At 50.0% G+C, this 23,542-nt stretch overlaps 1 protein-coding gene across 3 annotated transcripts in view; it reads left to right on the top strand.

Annotated features, from left to right (window-relative positions):
• Positions 1–21,598, top strand: part of POLR3GL (RNA polymerase III subunit GL) — a 304,240-nt gene extending 282,642 nt beyond the window's left edge. For all 3 annotated transcript variants that reach the window (XM_069652578.1, XM_069652595.1, XM_069652587.1), the window contains one exon: positions 17,325–21,598. In XM_069652578.1, the coding sequence (XP_069508679.1) occupies positions 17,325–17,411 (87 nt within the window). In that variant the 3' untranslated portion in view covers positions 17,412–21,598. The remainder of the gene's footprint in view (positions 1–17,324) is intronic.
• Positions 21,599–23,542: the final 1,944 nt, after the last annotated feature.

Raw genomic sequence — 23,542 nt, 5'->3', positions numbered from 1 at the left:
CTCCTGATTTACGTGACGGTGGGACTGTGCAAGCACAGACAGGAGAGGCAGCAGTCAGGTTGAAGATTTCGGAACAAGGTGAAGTCCAAGGTGAACGCGGGATCACACCAAACAAAGACTAAGTCGGGGCACCAATCCGCAGGAAGACACTTTCAGGCGAACTTCAGGTAGCTGGTTTGGAGATGGCTGACTAGCCCGATGGTCTGTAGATCCAAAAAGGACGAGGCACCAGGCAGGACCAGACAGGAAAAGGGGAACCAGATAGGGAAGGGAAACCAACAAGGGGGGGCCCAAAGAATAAGGAAAAAGACAAAGGCCCAATTGGTCCCAGGAGAGTCAGAGGGGAAACTGGAGCCAAGGGAACCCAGGGCGAGAACAAGGAACCCAGGCGACTGGAGGTCAAGTAGGGCAAGTGGGACCAAAGAGACCCTTGGGCAAAACTGCGCACCCAGGCAGGCAGAAGGCAAGCAGGACAAAAAGGACCCAGGGTTGAGCAGGGCACCCAGGCAGGCTGAAGGCAAGGCAAGGCAAATGGGCCCAAGAGGACCCAGGGTTGAGCAGGGCACCCAGGCAGGCTGGAGGCAAGGCAGGGTAAATGGGCCCAAGAGGACCCAGGGTTGAGCAGGGCACCCAGGCAGACTGGAGGCAAGGCAGGGTAAATGGGCCCAAGAGGACCCAGGGCTGAGCAGGGCACCCAGGCAGGCTGGAGGCAAGGCAAGGCAAATGGGCCCAAGAGGACCCAGGGCTGAGCAGGGCACCCCGGCAGGCTGGAGGCAAGGCAGGGTAAAAGCAGGAAACACAGGAAACCAGGAGCGAGCAACACGAACGAAGCTTCCGCGTTGAGACGCGGTTGGCTTCTGCTTGCGGTTCCCTTTTATGGGCTGCCGGCACCCGCGAGGCCTGAAACGCAAGCCGTTTCGTCTCCGGGTGCCGGCGGACCTGAAACGAGGCTTGGAAGGCAAGCCCTTCCCAACGCGCAGGCCCAATCTACGGCGTATGCGCGGAACCGAGACAGTGGTCTCCCGCGCATACGCTGCAACCCTCCAGCAGCTGTTCCAGAAGCTCTCCTCCTGGCGGCTCCCCAGGCGCGAAAGCGCGGGTAGATCCGCCAGGAGGGAGAAGGGAGAGCGATCGCAATGGACCTCGGTCTCCCCAAAAGTGGCGTGACAGCAACAAATAGATTGATTAGATGTAGGGATGATTTAGTTGAAAGGTGTAGATATTCGTATGAGTGTGGACTGTCTGTATGCATTACTTTATTTTTTACAATGCTGTTTGTCTTGGTTACTTATTGGTTCATAGCGTTCATCTCTATTGAGATGAACGAGGTGGGGAGGGAATAACGGGATTAATGTAACAAATCAAACTACAGCTGCGGATACTAGAGAAGGTGATTTTTTGAGGTGGGACGGATCTAAACTTGTATGGGGATATTACACAAAACCGCCCAATGTTGTTAGCCCGCCAAATGAAAGAATGCAGGATAAAAAGCAAAACAGCACAACTTCCCCGCCAAATGTCTCCGATTACAATGCCTGCAGTTTAAATGATCGCAACCCCTCCGTTATATCATGGATGTACAACACCCCCACTAGCGTGCCCACACATGTAACCACCCCCACAATAGAGGACAAACTACCCGATAGAATAAAGGAAGAGGGGGGCGCTGTTGCGCGGCGATCAAGATGGCCGCCTAAACGTGGTGCTCCGGGCCGGCAGAGCGTTCGATCCTGCTCTCTTCTGCCCGACGCCATCTACGGACCTGCCCTCTGCACCCGATCCTGCGGGAACACTTCTACCGCAACCGGACGCGGTTTGCAGCCGCTGCGAGCCCCGCGGACGGAGCTACGCCCTTCTTCCTACCCTGCGGCTGCGGCCTTCCGCCCTCCCCGAACCGCGGCTCCGACAGCGTCGGCCCGCCTTCGACCTGAGGCCGCGGCGCTGCGGGCCGCTTGGGGGAGGGGCGCCCGCCCGGCGAGAGACGCATCAACTTGGTGGCTGCTTGGAGGTAGGGGGAGAGCGGGGAGGGGACTGCACCTGACTACAGTGATTCTGGCGGGCCGGCCCGCATCCTCCATACCCTGCGGGTGCCTCCCGTGTGCCGGCGCTGCGGTCCCCTCCCGCCCCCCGGCCTCTCTCTCTACGCTGCTAACTCCTGCGCCCTCCTCCCAGCCCTGCGGCTACGGCCTTCCGCCCTCCTCGACCCGCGGCTCCGACAGCGTCGGCCCTCCTTCGCCCTGGGGCCGCGGCGCTGCGGACCGCTAGGGTGAGGGGCACCTGCCCGGCGAGGGACGCCAGATTGCTGGGTCCGGCTGTGACCGGGCGAGGGACGCCAGATTACTGTGCCTGGCTGTGACCACTTGGACCACCACCTCTTCTCCTGACTGGCGCGGGAGCCGACCTGCCCCGTGCAATTGGTCCGGGCCCCGAGGGGCCACTTCAACTTTGTGGCGGCTTGGGGGTGGGGGGTGCGCGGGGAGGGGACTGCGCCTGACTGCTGTGACTCTGGCGGGTCGGCCCGCACCCATCACACCCTGCGGGTGCCTCCCTAGTACCGGCGCTGCTGTCCCCTCCCGCCCCCCTGCCTCTCTCTTCATGCCGCTGACTCCTGCTGCTTCTACCCAACCACTGTGACCCGCTGGACCGTGCTCCATTTCCCCCCGGGCTGCAGGCGTCCTGGGGCTGAGGCGCTGTTGAACATTCCTTGGAGCTGCCTCCGCTGGACTCCCTGCACCGCGCCCCGGCCACTGTACGCCATTTCACCGGTGCGCGCCTGGGCCTATCACGGCGACATCCACTCTCCTGTCTTAGAGGGGCCACAACCTCCACTCCGGCCTCAAGGTGTGCTCGCTTGTTGCTCTGTGTCTACATTACCCCGGAACACGGATTGGCCCCTATATTCCGGAGGACGCTCCTTGGCACTAATATTTGGCTCTCATCTCTCCCCCTTCTCTTCACCTGACACACTCATAAGACAGGATGACCAAGGGAGGTGCAAGGAAACAGAGCTCCATCAATATGTTTGCGAGAGCTGCGGCAAGGCCACCTGAAGAGGCCTCCGAGTCGGTCTCCGACGCCCCCCTCGACACATCCCCGGATTCCCGAAATATGATTGATCTCATGCGTGAGGGTTTTACCGCTCTCCACTCCAAACTTGATGACATGACCGGCACCATATCCTCTATTAAGGCCCACATTGAGAGGACGGATGGCCGTGTGTTAGAGGTCGAGACACGGGTGGGCTCTGCGGAGGATGCGCTGGGGGCTCTTCGCGCCGAGGTCGGCGCTCTCTCCAGCCGAGTCACGGAGGTGGAAAAGAAGAACGAGGATTTGGAATCCCGCTCGAGGCGCAATAATCTCCGCATCATCGGGGTTCCTGAGGACGAAATCCACGAGCCTATGGAAGACTTTGTTCAACGCACACTCCTGTCGCTTCTTGACGAGCCTGAGCTTTCTCCACACTTCGCAATTGAACGGGCCCACCGCGCCCTGGTGGCGAAACCAAGACCTGGTGCCCCTCCTCGACCCATCATAGCCCGCGTACTAAATTACCGCGATCGGGACGCCCTCCTCAGGGCTGCGAGACTCAAAGGTGAGCTACTTCTGGGTGGCGCAAGGATCCACCTCTATCCCGACTTCTCGACTGCGGTCCAGCGGGAACGCAAGACCTTCCAGGCGGTGAAACGCAGGTTGCGAGACCACTCCATAAAATACGCTATGCTCTACCCTGCCAAGCTTCGCATAGAGTACTCCAATCAGGTGCTGTTCTTCACTATCCCGGAAGAGGCTTCCAAGTTCATCGATGAACACTTCCCTGGCTGATCCCCTTCCTCTGATCTCGGCACAGCGGTGATCCTTGGTCCCCGATGGGAGGCGTATGGTCCACTCGCCCCCCCGGAACTGGGACCATGCCAATCCTTTCTCCCGCAACCTGCTTGTTCAGCTCGACCTTGGTGCTCGCCCGCTGTTCCCTTGGCGAGAACTTTGTCTAATATGCATCTCTCATCCGTCACGGGCTTCCCATGCACTATTTGCTCTGCTGCAACCCGGAGCGTTACGGCCAGTCGGGCCTTCAGACCCCCAGGCGATGATGCCTCTGCTTTTGTTTTGTTTACTAAGGGATGGGCTGGTCATCCCTCTGATTGGGAGGGGGGTGTGGGTGGGGGTGGGGTATGTTGGGGTTGTTTGGGTTTTTGTTATTGGAAAAATGGCGATGGCAGCGAAGGCGAACTGTGCTGGGGCATTTGTGATATGCTCCTGTGGAACTGTTAATTTGACCTCTCGGTCCCCGACATTCAGCTTTATTCTTAATACCGCCATACTGTGACTGAGAGTGCCCTGACCTTTATGAGCTGGAATGTGCGAGGTCTGGGGAACTATAGGAAGATGAGACAGCTCCAGCTGCAGGCCGAACGCCACCGATCCAAGATTCTCTTCCTTCAGGAGACTCATGCTCGTTCTATACACTGCATGCGCTTCGCCAAATCCTGGGGTCCTCACCGGTTTTTCACTGATTATTCTTCCCAGAGCCGAGGAGTCATGACCCTCATTCATAGGAGCCTCCACTTTTCCCTCATCTCCTCGAAAATCGACCCCCAGGGTAGATATGTACTTCTTCACGCCATGCTGCACCATAAGGAAGTGATCCTCCTGAATATCTATGGCCCTAACCTTGACGACCCGGAATTTTATGTGCAGGTCACCTCCCTTCTCGATGGCTTCCCCCTTGTTCCAATCCTCTGGGGAGGGGATTTTAACACGATCTTCGATATAGCCCTGGATAGATCGGGCTCCAGGCCCCGTCACCTCTCCAGGGCGGCCTATGCGGCACTTTCCTCCCTTCCCCGTCTGGCCATGGTGGACGCGTGGAGGTTCTTCTACCCGGATTCCCGCATCTACTCCTTTTACTCCTCGGTTCACGACTCCTATTCTCGTATTGATAGGTGGGTGATTTCTAACATACTAGTCAAGAATGTAACACAACTAACGATCCTTCCGAGAACCCTCTCTGACCACTCTCCTGTCACCATTACAGTAGACTGGGGCCCCGATCCCGCCCGCTCCCGACACTGGAAATTAAAACCCCTTTCCCTGCTGGACCCTGAGTTTTGTACCGAACTTGAACTGTCGATTGAGGAGTACTTCGAGACCAATATGGGCTCGGTAACGTCCCACGCAACCCTATGGGAATCATTCAAGGCTTACACTAGAGGGATTGCGCTGTCTAAGGAAAGCTGGGTCCTTAAGTCAATCCGCAGAGACCTCGCCGCCAGCGAATCCAGACTTTCATCTCTGGAAGCCACATGCTCACTACACTCCACTCCGGGCAACCTCGCTAGCATTGGGGAGGAACTGGATAACTTCCGCTCTCTTGCGGACCGCGAGCAGAGGTTCCTCGATAAACCTGGTGTGGCTAGGAGGTACGGGGAGGGGGAACGCCCCGGCCGCTTCCTCGCTAGGTTGATCCGGCGTGAGACGGGGCCCCCGCACATCCTCGGGGTTGAGAGATCTGACGGTTCCATGGCGGTCTCTTCACAAGAGATCAATAGGGAATTCTTCACCTTCTATGAATCTTTGTACTCCAATGCCGATGAAGTCTCGTTGGCGGAGATTGACTCCTTTCTCGATACCCTTCCTCTATCGACCCTATCCCCGGAGGCCGCGGGCTCCCTCGACTCCCCACTCACACGGGAGGAGCTCTCGACCGCAATTGACTCCCTATCCTCGGGCCGCACACCTGGCTCGGACGGTATTCCAGTCGAGTTCTACAAACGCTTCAAGGCACAACTGATTCCCCATTTGCTGGCTCTCTGGGAGGAATCTGTTGGGGCTGGGGCACTTCCTCCTTCTCTCCGTGAAGCCACGATTGCTGTGCTACTTAAACCCGGCAAACCCCCTTCACAGTGCGGCTCGTATCGCCCACTGTCCCTCATAAACTGCGATGTCAAAATATTTGCCAAGGCTCTGGCTCTCCGGCTGGCTCCCCTTCTGCCATCTATTATCCATCCAGATCAGGCCGGTTTTATCCCAGGTCGCTCCACTTCTCTGAACTTGAGGCGGCTATTCAACATTATTGATAGAATCAGCCCCGACACACACGCTGTGGCTGTTGCCCTTGACATGCAAAAGGCATTCGACTCGGTCTCATGGAAGTATTTATGGCGAGTCCTTGAGTGCTGTAAATTCGGCCCCTCTTTTATCTCCTGGATCAGACTGCTTTACTCTGAACCGGTTGCCAGGGTCAGTACGGTGGACCGATACTCTCCCCTTTTCAAGATCGCCAGGGGAACGAGACAGGGATGTCCCTTTTCTCCCCTGATCTTTGCGATAGCAATCGAGCCGTTCGCCGACATGCTCCGCCAACGTCATGCCGACAAGGGTCTCCGCTCCGCGGGACACACAGACATAGTGTCCCTCTATGCAGATGATGCCTTGCTGTTTGTGCGCTCTCCCTCGGCCAACTTACCCCCTATACTTGCAGACATTAGTCGCTTCGGCCGGATCTCTGGCCTTAAAGTGAACTGTTCGAAATCTACCCTTTTTCCGCTCACGGAATGCACCTCTCACTTCCCTGATGCCTTCGGTTTCACTTGGGCTCAAGACACATTTACGTACCTTGGGACGGTGGTGACTCGCCAACACGAGCGGACATTCCACGAAAACTACCAGAAATACCTCACGCACTTGACAGCCAAGATTCAGGTCTGGGACAAGCTCCCAATATCTCTGGCTGGCAGAATTGGCCTGTTGAAGATGGTAGTATTACCCCAACTGCTCTATAGGTTCGCTAATGTTCCCTTATGGCCGGGGGCGGGCTTTTTCCGCGAATTAGACTGCACCGTGAACTCCTTTCTTTGGCACTCGGGTGCGGTTCGTCTTAAAATCGGGACCCTCTCCACCCCCATGTCTTACGGGGGCTTCGGTGCCCCTAACTTTCTTAAATACTGGATGGCGTCACAAATCCAATATACCTCCTATTGGTTTGATACCACGGATCCTGCCCCGCATGTCCGACTTGAGAGGCTCGCAGTAGCTGACCGAGACATCCGCTCCCTGGTGCTACAACCCGCCCCCTTGACTCGGAACTCGCAGAGCCCGGTTACCTGCACAGCCGTTGCACTGGCAAAAACGTGGAGTCTGTTGGGAACTGCCTACGCCTTCCACGGTAATCTTCCACTGTGGAACTTTCTCCCCGGGGTCCCGCGGGTCCCATTGGTAGCAGTGCGCCGATGGGCGGACCTGGGCTTCGAACTGCTACGCGACGTGTTCGACCAGGGTATATTCGTCGAATGGTCTGACCTCCCCCTACCCCTGAGAAGGGGCCAGAGCGTATGGCTCCAATACGCATCCCTTCGAAAGACCCTTAAACGACACTACCAAACATTCCCCGCAATACCGCCTGATGACCCTGCTATTGACGAGCTCACTTCTCCCACCCCTAGGAGGGGCAAGATCTCTAGGCTATACACCATGCTGCAGTCCAGATCGATTCCAGACTTCACCAAACTGAAACTCGCCTGGGAGGCGGACCTTGGTGTGGAGATGTCCGATGATCGTTGGACCCATCTATGCGACCGCACACAACGGGTTTCTTTCAACTCTCGGTTCAAACTTATCCAATTCAAAGTTCTTCACAGATTCCACTATACCCCGATCAGACTACATCGTATGTCGGCCGACTACCCTGCCAACTGCCCCAGATGTGGTCGGGATGAGGCTGACTATATCCATATGATCTGGTCTTGCCCTCGCCTGGCCCAGTTCTGGGAGGCCGTCTGCTCGACTGTATCCACCGTGACGGACCACCCCATTGCTCTCTCCCCGCTGGTATGTCTCTTCCACGATCTCCCGGGCCTCCCCCGAGACTCCAAGAAACTAGCTGGTCTTTGCCTCCTCCTCGCGGTGCGCTCTATCCTGCTCTGTTGGCTTCGCCCCTTCCCTCCTACACATGCCCAATGGTTGAGGGCGGTCACATGGGCCTCTGATGCGGAAGAGGCCTGGTCCCACCTACAACCCACACATTCCAGACCGAGAAATATTTGGCTTCGATTCCGCTCTTATATCTTAGACCTGGCCGTGACTCAGACCTCCCCTCCTTCTCCGGTTTCCCCTGGCCAGCCTGGGTCCTCAGCTCAGTCATAGCTCCCCGATACCCTCCTACAAGATCTCACTGCTTTTTGCTCTTTGATTGTTCGGAATGTGAAGTAACATCTGCATACTAATGCTATGTATACTGTTCTTTTACAATGTTTTGCCTGGCGCTGTTCGCCTGTGTTTTGCTGCCACGCTTATAATAAAAAGAAGTTTAAAAAAAAAAAAAAAGAATAAAGGAAGAGAATGAAGAGATGGCAGTGAGATACACAGCATTATATGATGAATGGGAAAAGGGGGGCGGAGGGGAGAAAGGGGGGCCTAGACTGTTCCTCGCCCATGAGGAACATGAGATATCTGAGAAATAATAGGAGGAAAAGGGAGGTAGGGAGGAGAAAATATGACGAATATTACGGCTTGGGACTAGACAAGATGGAAGACCCATGACACCCCCACCAGACAAATAAATGGTATGCAGACATGAGTGCAACTGCAAAACAAACAACAAATGAGGGTTGCTATGTCTGCTCCCTTATTCCCCATGCTTCAGGCACACCCAAAGTATTGCTGCCAAAAGAGTTGCCTATTATGGATGCCCAATGCCTCCTTCATCTCACGTTGTGTAGAATTAAGAACACCTTCCAGGCACACAAGGTAACTTTTAAAATGCTGCAGAATGAGAAGACCTGTTACCCGAAAGCGGAAGGAGTGATATGTTTGGAAGAACCATTTTTTATAATACAAGCGACATTATTTTTAGAAAATAAGTGGAAAGATTAAGAGATAATGTGCAAAGCTGAAGCGCTGCGAGGTGTGGCACCAGAGAAAATGCAGTGGATAGAGAAGACATGCACACCAGTATGGAAAGATCACATCTCAAAATTGACCTGGGTGACTGCCATTGAGAAGCCCTTCAAGCTACAAAAAGAAATAAACTATGAACTGTGTTTCAAGGGAGACGGAAAAACTATCATGGGGGGGAAACAAAAACTGCACCTCCCGGATATGAGAAAAGGGACAGCGACCCTCATGGACACTTATTGACTTATTGGGTACGTGGCAACCAGGCATACCTGCACCTCCCACTATCCTGGAGTGGCAGCTGCTCACTGGCCACACTACATTCTGCACTAATGGTGATACCGGAGAGCCACATTGATGGGAGCAAGAAAATGCGAGAGACCCCTCAGCCGAATGAGGCCCATCCAACTGCAGAATCACAATTATACGTCCTGTCTTCCGGTAATAAGGGGGAGATGCTGTCTCGGAACAGATGATCGTCGAACTACATATCAAAAGCATCCTCAGAACTACTGGCACAGATCCCAGACAGATATCGATTGTTCAGCTCTGCAGAGATTTTCTTCGCTTCACTCATCCCCAGCGTCCAGGCCAGGGCAAATGCAAAATGGCTCCAAATAACACGCTAGGAGCTGATCCAGCTGGCAAATGACACTGAAGAAGGATTTAACATAATAAAAGTGGAACTGCGAGCACTGCGGCTAATGACCATGCAAAATAGGTATGTCTTAGACCTGTTAACAGCGATGGACGGAGGTGTTTGCCGAAAAATTGGAAGTGCCTGCTGCACTCATCCCAGAAGGGACAAAGAACGAACTTTGGTTTGGTACTGAACAGCGACTTATACAGGTCAGGAGAATACATCCCAGGAGAAAGGATACGTTTGAAACTGTATGGACTATCTGCCAAGTACATTGTTTTGACCCTAAGGACAAGCTGAGAGACATTTTTGTTTGAACTGTCTACAGAGCCCGAAGGCTGGAAGAAACCATAAGAACTCTTTGGTGGGTGTCAGAAACCCAGCGAAAACTAGGTTAACCATGGGGGTGTAACACTAGCCTAAGTTAAAGCTTAGATTCTATATATTTATTTTCATAGTCATAGGGCAGATGTTAGGTTATTATAGGTTTTGACGGGTGACAGAATTAATTTGTGAGACGTTCTGACGAGCACCCATTTGTTGTCTTTAATTTATTTAATAAAGCACACTGTTAACATATGTCCTCTCGTCCATCTCCTATTTCTGGCTTACCGCAGAAGGTGGATTTACCTGGCAAAGCTTCTTTCTATGAGAGTGAATATATCCTCAAACTGCTTCTTACAGTCCTATTTTTATAGTGTTATGTTTACCTCTCTTTTACGTTTGTGTTCTCCCTTTCTGTGTTGCATTCACAGCATAATATGTGTCTAACTGTCCAGCTATACTGACCTTTTAGGGGCATTATGCTATTAATAAATAACCTGATTTTGTTAGGAATCTACCACTCCGTTTTACTCTTAAGCCTATCCCTTTTCTCCATAATAGTGGGTTGTCATCCCGATGAAGGGAACGGGATTGGGCAAGGTGCACATCAGCGATGAATCCAAAGGCATTTCTGGAGCACATACCACACACAGGACCTCTTTTGCTCCCAGCCACAACCTACAGTCCTTTCCTCCACATGGACAGGACAGCCGCATCGCCTGGCAGCTGTTTCACATCTGGCAAAATGTGTACTTTTTTGGACTGCCCGCATCTTTGTTCTGTGATGATGTTTGGACGCTGTGCTTCCCGCAGCAGGCCTTTTCCCATCGCACATCCGCATGAATTCCTAAAGCCTGATCACTCCTGCGCCCTGTACACTTTCATGCCACACTATCATTTTTCTCTTTTCAGATGCAAATGAGGCATTGGGAAGACATCTTCCTCAACTGATCTGTCCGGAGTCTTTGGTGATCTGGAAGACGGTGTGTACAGTTGTCTTTTTACAGACATCTTGAAATGGAATCTTTGAGCTCTTCACCAAGCCTTATGGCACGTGACACCTTGGATCACAACACAGTGTCCAGAGGACCTAATGCCATTGCTTACACCGAGGGGATACTGAAACTAAATAGTACCTCACGTCACATTCAAAAACGTTTCCAAGGCACTGAACTGGAGCCCAACATGAATTTGCGCTTTTCCAAACAATATGAACAGGGTGAGAAAGCAGAATTGCTTTTACGGCAGATTACGAAGATTTAGGTGAAAGGTGGTATATTGTTTCTTAGGGATGAAAATAATAATGCTTTTTCTGCACCCACAGCTATCGCTAATACATTTTCACAATTTTATGAAGCCATATATCAATGTGAGATGGGTAATCATCTTCAAATACCTCGGTAAAATACGGATGAGAAACTGACCCTATGAGAAGCTATTTCAGAAGAGGAGATTAAATAAGCCTTAAAACACACATTTTGGGAAAGCACCAAGTGAGCGTGGAGCTCCTCTGGAATTTTATCAAATATGCAAATTAAATGTGCTAATGCAAATCTGGCTGCTTGCTAAAATGTTTGTCTTGTGGCATTACAGGGCACTCATCTTGGTCCCTCCCATACCAGGGAGTGATCCATAAATGTGTGGCAAACATTTCTCCAACCTCTTGTCAACAGCTTGGACATTCTGATGGCAATAGTGCATACTGTGATGAAATGTGGTGACTTGCTCTAGCAGTGGAGAATAAGGTAATGCCGGGGACGTGGTGCTGGCAACCGCTACATGATGCAGGGGCCTGGTTGGCGTGGGGGGATCCCCTGAACAGCTCTAGCGTTGAGCTTGGCAGGGATGTCATACAAAGGTATCCTAGGCAACATGGCCCCTTTAAGGATGTTAGAGCTGCCGGAAGCTGTACAGCGACAAGCTAGAAGAATGCCCCTGGGAACTCCCGATTGTACAAACTAGATTCTAAATGGCATGATGGATTGGTGCTAACTGGTGAACTCTGTGCCCAAATCAGCATATTCACAGGTGTAGATTCCCATGAACCTAACAGCTTTGTCTGCCCGCACTTGACTGCAAACCCTCAGGAGTATGTAATAAGTGCGCAGTGGATCTGGCAATTGCTGGATGCCCCTTCAAGCCTGCACAGATTCTGGGAGTTCAAGATGGAGGACCCCCGACAAATGTCTTGGTCTGTGGAGCCATAGGTGGTGGAGACGGAAACATAAACTGGCCAGAAACACCAGAGAGAATGGAGAACCAATCAATGCTTAAAATGTACTATCATCCCAAACAAAGGACAGGAGGCGAGGGCTCTATACAGAACGTTAGTTCTTTGTCTTGGGCACTCGACAGCATCAAGACGAGATTTTTGGCACTTTCCTGCTGTCAAGTCGGTGTTTAGACGAGTAGGTTGCATTGATCCAGCTGCGAGTCGACATTGAGTCGGATGAGATGGAGCTCTCTGGATCAAGTAAACACTTGAGATGATGTGAGTTGAGGGATCCCAATGGTTGTAGTCGACGGTCAAGTGCGAAACAATGGCTTCCAGCAGGTTGACTGTTGGGTCGAGACAGTCCTCGGTATGCAGCGAGCCTGATGCTTCCATGGAGGCTAGCCAGAGCTCAGGTCCCAGCATTGATGCTCTTCAGTGGTACCCAATATCATCGAGACAGCTTGAAGAAGCAGGTAAGTAGCTCACAGTTCAGAGAATGCCAAAAGCAGCACCACATGTCCTGTGTCAGTTCGAAGGACGTCAAGCGTGGTTGAAGATTTTTTGAGGTGGTGAACAGGGTTCCACCCGCTGTGAGACTTCTAGGTTGCTGGGAGTCCATGTCGAGGATCTCTAGGACAGGGTGAGACCTTCTGTTCTGCACTTCCACTCCATGGATTGTGGCTGGCATCTACAGGGGATCCTTCAACTCCAGCTAACAAAGTCCTGGTTCCAGTCCTGACAGCATTGTGGTTTTGGTCCAATAGCTGTCACCCCTGCTGTTCCCTGGGGATGACTAGAGGACAGAGCTCTCCTCTACCTTGGATGCCTTACGTCTTCATCTTCCTGGCAGAATACTTTTGGATTGACTGTATCCTCAAAAGATTAATTCTTCTTGTTGTTCTTAGATTCCAGAGCTCAATCAAAAAACGAGGTGCCCCTCTGTATTTGAAGGCAAAATGCCACAGGGAATTGGTCCAAAGCGGATCTATATGATCATTCCGCTGCCCTTAACTGCGATGGCCAAAATGCTGACGGCAGTTACGGCACGGCGCAGTGATCATATGGATCACTGCGCCCCCTTCCCCTGGCCTGCATCACCCCTCCCAACCCCCCCACCACACTTACCTTTAGGGCAGCACACTTCTGTGTGTTCTGCCCGCACTCTGCGATCCCTGCGGTGTCAACTCCTCCCACTAACGTGGGTTGGAGCTGACGCTGCAGGGTGCCTTTCTTTTTTTCTTTTTTTTTGTTACGTGTCCCCTGCTTTCCGAAATGGTAAGCGGGGGATACACCCGACCCCCACTACTGCGCCCAGGAAGAGCGGGAGACACCCCTGTAACCCCTGCTCTGCTTGGGCGCAGTAAATGTCACCCTCATTTTGTGCGCCTCCAAAGTCGCAGTGACTGCGGGGGCGCACAAATGAGGGCAACATTTTTGTACAATACCGTCCAAAGCAAGACTGATGTACGGGTCCAACCACAGTGTTTGTAGCAAGTGCCCTTTGCATTATGACATAACACCCAAAATATCTTGCCTGAAGAAAATGGAAGGGATGGGAAAAGGAAGAGAGCATTAACAGAAACCAATATGGTGGGACTCATCTCTCGGGCAATATTCCTCTCTGGCTACACTAACTCCATCCCTAATCCATGCCTGCTGACTTCAAAGGGCCTTCAGTGGTCAGTACCATGGTCTGAGATTGGCTGTATGTCAGTGCTGCCTTTGAAGTACCGGTTCCCAGGAGCTCTCCTGGGGAAAATGACTATGCCCTGGGGAAAGGTTTTACCCTTCCTGTAGGAGAATCAAAGAGGTATCATCCTGGATATTGTTCGACATAGCAGCGGTGGAGACAGTCAGGCTAGACACCAATATACATCAGTCCTGTCCTAGTTGAGCCTTACTCACAGAGCTGACACTAATGTGTTATAAAACTGATGTGGCTGTATTATTGTCTGCTCTTAGCAGTCACATGCCACAACTAGACATGGCTTACTTTTAAAGATGTATGTGCCACCAACAAACTAGACTGACTAAGGCATGCAGTAATTGTAATTTGATTCAGAGTGGCAGGAGACTAAAAGGTCACCTCTGTCTGCAGGTACGTTGTGTCCCAGCAGCTGTTAGAGATGCCCATGTGACCTTATAACCTGATCTGTTCCACTGTGGGCTGGAGCTGCAGATGCCAGGAGACTGGCTACAACAAAGGCAAATATGTGCACTATATTTTTAGCATGAAACATTTATGAAAGGGGGTCTGATTAACATACCTCTCTTTCAGAAACAGAAATACCTGCATCCTTTTATGTTGATAAAAATCCAAAAAGCTCTGACTGTCCCATTCACCATATGGTCAATCTGTCAGAGAGGAAGAGAATGCTATTGAGGTAGCTGGAGAAGAGGTGATCTGACGAGAGACTGGTAGAAGAAAGGAGAAGGAGACCGGAGTAGAGAAGGGTGGGTAATGAGTGAAGGGAGGAGGAGGAGAGCTGGAGGAGAACAAAGGAGATTATTGAGAAAGGTGGGGAGGGGGATCATTGAAGAACAGAGGAAACCGCTTGGGGAGGGTTGTAAGAATAAATGAACATCAAGGGAAAGTGGAGAAGAAAGATTCACCAAGTATTGCGGAGAGTGACAGCCCCAAAATCACAGAGAGAAGCGTCTCTGGGCTTGGGAAGAGCGATTGCCACAGAGTCCAGGAAGGAGAGGACCACAGGTGTTGAAGGAAAGGGAGAACAGGAAGTACTTTATAGAAGTGGAGAGAAAGAGGGACAGTCATGCCAATATACCCTAAACTGGGCACACCAGTGAGAGGAAGTATGAGCAGAGCATGCAGCATTGAGGGGGTGCTAGGTGTTACAAAGGAAGAGGGTAGCCAGGAGTGGCATTGAGAGAGTGACCTGCAAACCGCACTTGCAAAGACAAAAGCCCCTCTTACCTACACCCCAGTCAAAGTACCAAAAGCAGGACAGAAGCAATCCAGACTGCTTTGGGCAACCAAAGTTCTGCTCTCCATTGCTACCCCACTCTCAATGGAAGTTGAGTGTTGGGCTTCTTTTGTCTGGGCCTTGAGCAAAAAGCCTATGTTGAAAGTACTGTCAAACAATGCAAAATCTACCTTGGACTATGCAAAGGAAAACTGTATCTAATGGGTTGCCAGATCTCTGTACACAGATGTTGAGACTGATTTCTAGAGACATTGGTCCTCATCACAGCCTCACTAGAAGATCTCATCATGCTTGGCAGTCGCCCTCAAGTCACCCAGCTATCTTGCAGAGAAACTCAGCATATCCGGAAGACAGAGCACCACCAAAAGCCAGGACGCGTGCAGACTTGAAAATCGCCGCTGCAAAAAGGAAAGGACCAGAAAACAAGCCTTCTCTGCCTTCGCCCCAAGAATATGGAACCTCCCCTCCGTCAGCATCAGACTTGCTCCTACCATTCGGAAAAGATCTCAAGACCCACCTCTTCAAGGAGTCTCTCCTCCTCAACGCTAGACCATCACGTCACCCCCACCACCCCAGCAACCTCACTTGCTCGACGCCGTCTGCCCCTCTCGTCCCTGCCACACTGTACAGCTGTACCCCTCCTCTGTGTCCCTCTGTATTCTACCCCCCACCCCGCTGTATATCGGTCATGTTGTTACTTCTGAAAAGTGCTTGTTATGCATCTGTACTGTTGTATACCTCTGTAAAGTGATCTGTTGCTTCTCGAAGCTAGATCCGTGCTCAATAAATACCATAATATTAATTAGGTGCTGAGGGTTGAAAGCCTGATGCACAGCTATCATTTCAAGTTGATTTGTCATCTGGATCTATGTTCGGTCTCCATGTGTATGGTATTTGTAACTACAGATGCATTCCTAAATGCATGGTACTCTACTGAATGTAATTAGTTATTGTGGGAGATATAGACAAAGTTACCTGAATTTGCTTGAAATGCATTTGTTTGTGTTTGGAATCATCAAAAACCAATGGTTAGATAAATGGCACACGCGTCATCAGCACTGGTGTTGGATTGTGTTATAAACCCTACATGTTGAATAAAACACATGAGGCTGGGAAACAGCTGGCTCTCCACCCAAGCCTCAGAAACGATGCTGTTCGTCTCATCCTCAGAAACTTGTATTTATATATATGTATCTGGTTTATTATGTGCTGAGCTAATTTGGAAGGAACGGAACGCTGTACATGAAGGATGCACCCAGGCAGTTACCAGTAGTGTGCCGGGGAGCAGAGGAGCTGGGATGGGTATAGGAGCATGGGAGAGGCAGGGTTGAGCAAACCGGTCGGTTATTGCCGATATTTTCTTTGGGACTTGACCTTCAATCTGCAAGTGCATAGGATGGCAAAGAAACAATCTGCATAAAACAAGTGGGCCTGGTTCTTTAAATGGTTGGCTCTTTGGTTAATGTGCTATCATTCCAAACTGGGCATCAAGATAGACTTGTGTAGAACATAACTTTCATCAACAGAATATGGGGCATTGTGAACAGGGATTCAAGCCCTTTTATGCTGGCATAACCTGAAGTCAAATGACATTTCAATCCACTTGCCTGACTACACCTTCAGATGCCTGTGCCACATCCTGCTTGCTACTTGAATTTGTATCATGCTCGCTGGGTGCAAATGCTGCAATGGCGTTTGCATTCCCAGAGAGCTGCAAGTTAATGGAGGAGATGAATGCTCACTTGGAGTGCCCAGGCTGTATCCCTAGTTTTATAAGGACATGAGTAATGCAATGCACCAGTGTGGCCCACACTCGCTGTAGACAAGTTCAGAGAAAGATGTCAGCTTTTGTCACGCAGTCCTGCATGACGTTTCTGGTACAAATGATCTCCGGTTGCCTGATATCGCCTTTCTGCATGACTAATACAGTCCTCGCGTTCGTTGGAGCGATCTCCCATTAGTTTGGGCGATAGGAGTAAGTAAAGGCCTCACTGTAGTGTCTTCTGTATTCCTAGTCCATAGTTCTTCTCTTTGAGGCGGCCGTGCCTCCATCCCGACTAATAGCAGTCCAAGGGCTCATGCTTATGAAAGGTTAGTGCCAGGCGCATGCTCGAGAAAGGTCCTGCTTGTGCCCTGGCACTGATCCTCAATTCAGTGATGCTGGGCACCATGTTTCCTTCCAGAGAGGGCATCCCATTGGTGTAAATGAAAGGGGGTCATGGATGAAGCACGCAGTAGTAGTCGCCGTCCCTGTGTTGAGTTTTCCTTTGTTACTGCTCTTCCTCATTCAGTCTCTTCTCTCTTTCAGGAGACCGACTACATCATGTCCTACTTTGACAATGGAGAGGAGTTTGGCGGAGACAGCGACGATAACATGGATGAAGCAGTCTACTGACAGCTGTGCACACTTGCCCTGATAGTTCGCCCTCTTTTAAATATACCTGCAATTTTAATCTGCTGTAATTTAAGAAAGGCACCGATCAGCCACTGTTTTTCAGATGCGGATAAAATGAGATAAACAAGTGGGCAAACGGAAGAATTTTTTGATTTTGGAGCCAGCTTGCATAAAGCTGGAGACTCTAATACATCTGAGTGCTACAGCTGGTAGAGAAGTTGGAAGACCAGAGGGATGGACCTGGGGTCCTCCATTTCTAATTAAACTGTCTTACTACCATCAATTGCCGCTTTAAGGCATGTTGTTCCCAAACCGCTTCCCCGGCGCGAAAAGGGTGTCTTGCAAACTCTTTCATGTTCAGGGGGGAGCTTCGTCGAGCAGACGACCACTGGGAGCCTCAAGGCTGTCTGGAGAAAAAGACGGCCCCTTCTACAGCATGCCACGAAACAACTGATTTTGTTTTTCAATGCAAAACAAATTGCTATGCAGTTTCTATGTATACGCTACCTGCACAGCCATCAAGTTCAAGATCAGCGGTCCTAGTTTATGGCAACGTTATTAACTTGTACCCGAGAAGCGACTGGAAACCTAACACACCGCCCATATGTGGCGCACCACATTCTCTGCTTGCTCTGTGGTGGGGTGTATCCACAGTAGTAGTTTGCCAGCTGGGCAATCAGCCATCGGCTTCAAATGTAAGCGTCATCAGAGGTCCGAATCAAGTAGATTTGATTCAAGTGTGAGATCCAAAAATGTGTTGGATAAATGTTGGGGCAGTTGAAAAATTCTATTTATTTTCTGTTATGAACTTCAACCTAGATTGTCCTTTTCGGCGGCACATTTCATTGGATCTTTATTCACATGCTTACATATTATCCACGTTTCTTTGCTATTTTACTCTTATAAAGCTCTGTCAAATCATGCCACCTACAGTCCAACGCAAGGCCCAGACGTTGAAAATATGTCCAGGCGGACCATCGTTGAGAGATCTGCTTTTGACCAATAGTCTCATTCAAGGTGGCAAAGCCTTTGAACAGTTTGCGCTTGGACTCTGGGGTGAAAAACCTTGAGGAAAACCCTAACCACGTTGGGATTGGCAGCATAGATGGTAAAATGAGTTTTCTATTACAAATGCAACTGAACCCGGTTCCAGGCGTTGTTTCTCAAGATGAAGATATTGCTTCAAGGCGGCCCTTCGTCGGTTCCTTTGTATGAAGTTAGTGGGATTTGAAGTACTAGAGGAACAACTGACAGTACCCAGAGAGGCCACTTCACTTTAAAGGTTTGTGCTAGTGTAAAGATGCAGCATGTCCATTCTGCACGGTTTATTATCATTGCTTAATAAGGACTAGAGCAGAGGTCCAATAAGGTGCTGTGTGAAAATGTCCCCAGGAAAATGTAGGCAGGTGAAAATGGAGTCAGCAAAAAGTCGTTTTCAAAAACGTAGTCATTCAATAGAAGTAATGCAAAGTTCGAAAATGTTGGCAGTAATAAGGTCGCCTAAAAATATATTTTTAAATGCACAAAAGTGCTAGGCTATAACCCTAAATATGACCTAAACCTCTAACAGAACCACCACAATCGACCTAACTCCATTGCTAAACCGTCCCCTAACTCGAATTACAGCCCATGGTCTACCCTGAACTCTTACAGAACACAGCTAAAGCATTTTATTTTCATTTGACTCATATACAAAAAATATAGAAAATGAACAGTGAACCTATCTCCAACCTCATCACCAGCTTGCCACAAAGTGCATAGCCCTTGCTCTAATACTAATCTTAGCCTTACCCTAACTGCAACTCTCCCACTTACCCTAATGCTTACTTTACACTATCCACTAGGTTTATCCTAACTGCTATCCTATGCCAACATCACGAGCCAGCTCCAACCTCCCTAACCTTTCTTTAACACTTACCCCAACCATTACTCAATTTCACTGCAGAGGTATTTTCACCACATTTTCACTGGCTACATTTTTGTTGGCTACATTTTCACTGGATACCATCCATCCTGGGTATAACTGGGCGCAAACTGGTTAGTCATCTAAGTGTCCTCAAACATAGTCACTCCCATGTTTCATATTTGAATAATGGGTCAAAATAAATGTGTATGTTTCTCTGTTGTGTAAGCTTCAACATCGGTGTGTTGTATGGGAAACTGTGTTGGCCAAACCACAAATTTCAACCGCACCATGAGCTCTTCAGCAACAGAAACAGTCAATGGTTCTGTGTAAATATGTTAAATAGACCTGGTGGTCTAGAACCCAGCTCTCAGTGGGTTTGGAATGTTGGTTTAGGTATTAATTTGATTACAAAAAAGTACCCACTTTGGCACACAAGACAAAGAAATTGACTTCTGCCTCAATGGAGAACAGTAGCCTCTAGCCGCCTCCCTTTACGTGACTACATACATTCCTCGACCTTTGACGAACAAAGGAAGGCTTATTGCCACAGGAAACATGGATACAATGTGCACAATACTTTATGGGAATGTGTAATAGTTCCCAATCCTTGCTGTCAGGGACAGTAACAATCCCACTACCGTTACCACTCTGGCAGTAGGAAATCTGTAATTGGGCGAGTTCTTGGAAAATGCATGTGGTGGTAATGATTACCAACGATGGTGTTTGTGCCATAATATCCATCTAGACTGCAATGAGGCCCTATGTTTACCTGTTAGCACCGTTGCCTATTACTAAGCCCAAACATGGTGCAAAATTAATTGAATTAACTATTTAGACAGGTTCGATATTTTATGTAAGATTGCTTTTGTTAAGTGACCTTGGGTTGTTCATAATCAGGGTTGGTTAAGGAGACAATGTCAAGTCTTAGTTAAAACCAGCAGAGGGCGCTCTGAGCCAGGCAATGTTTTCACTAAATAAAATGTGTTTTCGAGCAGCTTTCAAAACCTATGTGGTCATGAAAGCTAGCAGCCAAAAACATGATGTAGCCAAGCCTAATAAAGGTATGTTCTCGTATTTTTGGATTTCTGAAGGATCAGGTCTTCCTATTCATCGGGCTAACACGATATTCCAGTTAGTATAGAACACTGTAAGTAATATACTGAGTAATCCAAGCAGGGTTATTATTGTTTAAACGTTCTAGCCAGAGCCGGCCTTGGGGGGAGGGGGAGCCAGGCGACCGCCTGGGGTGCCACGCCCCCCAGGGCGCCATTAGCCCCCGCCACACCAGCTCGGGGGAGTCTTTCAAGGGCTCCCCCGAGCTGGTGTTGTGGGAGAAGGCGTGGCAGGCGCCGCATTGGCGGGCACCGCATTGAGGCGCTGGGCTCATTCAATGACAATGGGCTGCTGACGCGCCCTTTTTAACCTCGCGGGAGCGAGGAGGTAAAAAAAAAGAGTGGCCCATCCTGGCCCCGCCCCCTTCCGCCCCGCCCCCTGTAAACAAAGGCGCGAGGGGGGGCGCCAATTCGGCCAAGGTGCTGCTGCCCTTAAGGCCGGCCCTGGTTCTAGCCAGTACAGTTCTGCTTTGGAAAGGCCATCTTCCCAGTTCCCGATCTAATATTTCAAGTTAGCAGATTGATGCCAGGTAAGGGTTGCTTGGCAAGGTTCCATTCCACATAGTTTTCTGAAAAGGAGGTTTTCCTCTGCACAGCACCTCTCAGTGCTGCACCAATACCTCTCTAGCCCCCTAACCGTCTTGTCCATTTGTTTTAATATACCGCTTACTGCCTCTGTGCGGCCTGTTTCTAAGGGCTCCCAAAAGTGCAGATAAAATTCCTGAAACCTCTGCGAGGTAAAGTGGTTTTCCTAGGATCACAAAGTTTGCTGAGAAGCAAGCCCAGAATTATAATCTAGAATTGCATAACCACATTTTACTAGGTCGACCTTTTAACTACATACCAGAACATATAACTAATCGGACAAGGTTATTCTGCTTTGCTCCAAGGCCACTTTAGCGTGTGAGGATGAGGACAGACGAAAATGGACCAAAGTTATATGTTTGCAATATTTGCTTTGTCACTAAAATACATCAAATGTATGCATTTTACTGCAAGGTATGCAAATATTTTCAATTGTAAAATGCATTTTGTCCCTCTAAATTGTTATTGCTAGCCTTTTCAAATGTTATGGTATGTTTTAACTTTTTTGTGCTCTGAACTTTTTTAATGAATTGGATTTCCAGAATGTTATTTTGATACCATTATACTTAATCTCAGAAAAATTGCTACATCTATTTCTCTTGTCATTTTTTGATATTCAGTACTTCAGGTGGTTAGGACTTGCCCATGATTGGGTTTCATGTTATGAGGATATACACTGCGCTTTGCTGCCATTCGCATGGTCTCCAGCGTATTCCATGGTTTTATCGAAGTACATTTCTCTGTGGTAATTTACCTCAACAGAAAACCTATGTTGGGGAATTATATATATGTTCACTGAATAAACTTTGTTAAAGGGACGTGGTGACAAGTAAAACCGAAAAACCCTTGAAATTCACCAGTTATGTTAAGCCACCGACTTGCACCACCACGATGCTCTGCTGAGACTAACACCCAGGACATCAAAGATGACATCATAAATTTCGTTGATGACATCACATATCTGGGCCACTTCTTTTTGTTCACTGACATATCTAGGCCACATGGTTTTTGATAGAGACAATTTTAAAAATCAAGCGGTGTTACATATGTAGACATTAACCTTGTATGTTGTTAAGGCCCTTTCCTTAGCATTTGGCCTCAGTTCATGGTGCACATATATGGGAAAATAACCAAGCCTCAAACACACAATTAATTTGTGTACTTCGTTCTCCAGCATGGGGTCTGGCATGGATTCACATGCTCATGAATATTCCCCGTCGTCAGGCTGGGAATCCTTAGTAAAGAAAAAATCAGTATCAGTTTCGTTTCTGATCTGTCTTTCTTAGTACTAACCAATCACTGATCTCTGGGTCATACTGCCCCCAGCCAATGATTGCCCTCTCCCTAAGCCCCGCCTCTGGCAGCCATCCTCAGATTTTTACCGCACGCTCAAGTGTTGGGAGTCCTCGTGTTTAGCTCTCGAGTTTTTTGCTGCGTTTTCACATTTTTTTCAGGAGATTTCTCATTTTTTCGATTTAATCGAGCCTCAAGCTCCACCGCTTCTACCTCCGATAACGGGGACCCATTTCAGAATTCTTCTATGCCCCTCAAGGGTGAAGTTTTCGTCGGGTTTACACTTCTTGGAGGATTCCGGAAGATCTGCGGCCTACCTCAACGGACATGGCCCAGGACAAGGGGAGCTCGACGCCCGGATCCAAGCTGTTCAGGAACTGCCCTGGATGCGGATTATATAACGTTTTCAAGGAGGACGAACATTCGGGATGCCTCTACTGCCTCCATGGGGACAAGACGCACGTTGAGAAGGACTGTGCGTTCTGCAAGAACCTTTCGGAACGGACCAAACAAGATCGTCGTTCCCGCCTCGTCACCAGGGCACAGCAAGTGAGAAGGCGAAGAAGAAGTCTGAGCGGGCTTCTAAGTCCTTTGAGGGCGCCCCGGCGACGGGGGCCCAACAGAAGGCCAAGCACCACGAGTCAGCAGGCTCCGGGAGCGCCAAAAGGTCAGGCTCTTCGGTTGCCAAGCAGGGCGCTACTTCCCCGGCACGTTCGACCACAAGCCAGCGCTCTGGTTCGGGGAAGAGGAAGTCCGAGAACCCGGGTAGGCCGCTGGAGCGGACCCGGTCGATCTCGAAGGGGGAGCGAGGCGCTGATCCTCCCCCCAAGGCGAAGGCCCAGGACGCACCTAAGGTGGTGAGGGCTTTGATCCACCTGGCTAAGGCCTCTACCGAAGTGGTCGTTGCGACCCTGGCGGAGCCGGCTGAGACTACGCCAATGGAAACGGCCTCTGGGCCCAGAGTATCCCTGGCGCCTCGGAGGGAATCCTCTTTCCAGCCCATCGCTAAGACCCTCGTGAAGCCCCCGGCTGAAAAAGAGTAGGGGGGGGGGGCGGTGGCCATTACAGACTCGGAATCAGCCTCTGATGAGGAACTGGTGGAGAACGAGGAGGGCCTCAACGAAAGGTCCATAGGCCTCAACAAGAGGTTCAGAAACCTCAACGAGAGGTTCGAGAAGGTTCGATCCCAGGGGACGGTCCCTGCTGACGTGATCGAAGATAGCGACGACGAACAG

This window comes from Ambystoma mexicanum, chromosome 1p (assembly GCF_040938575.1).
Source record: "Ambystoma mexicanum isolate Mex_15411 chromosome 1p, UKY_AmexF1_1, whole genome shotgun sequence".
Taxonomy (NCBI): domain Eukaryota; kingdom Metazoa; phylum Chordata; class Amphibia; order Caudata; family Ambystomatidae; genus Ambystoma; species Ambystoma mexicanum.
Note: the sequence above shows the minus strand (reverse complement) of the source record. Positions and strands in the feature narration are given on the sequence as shown.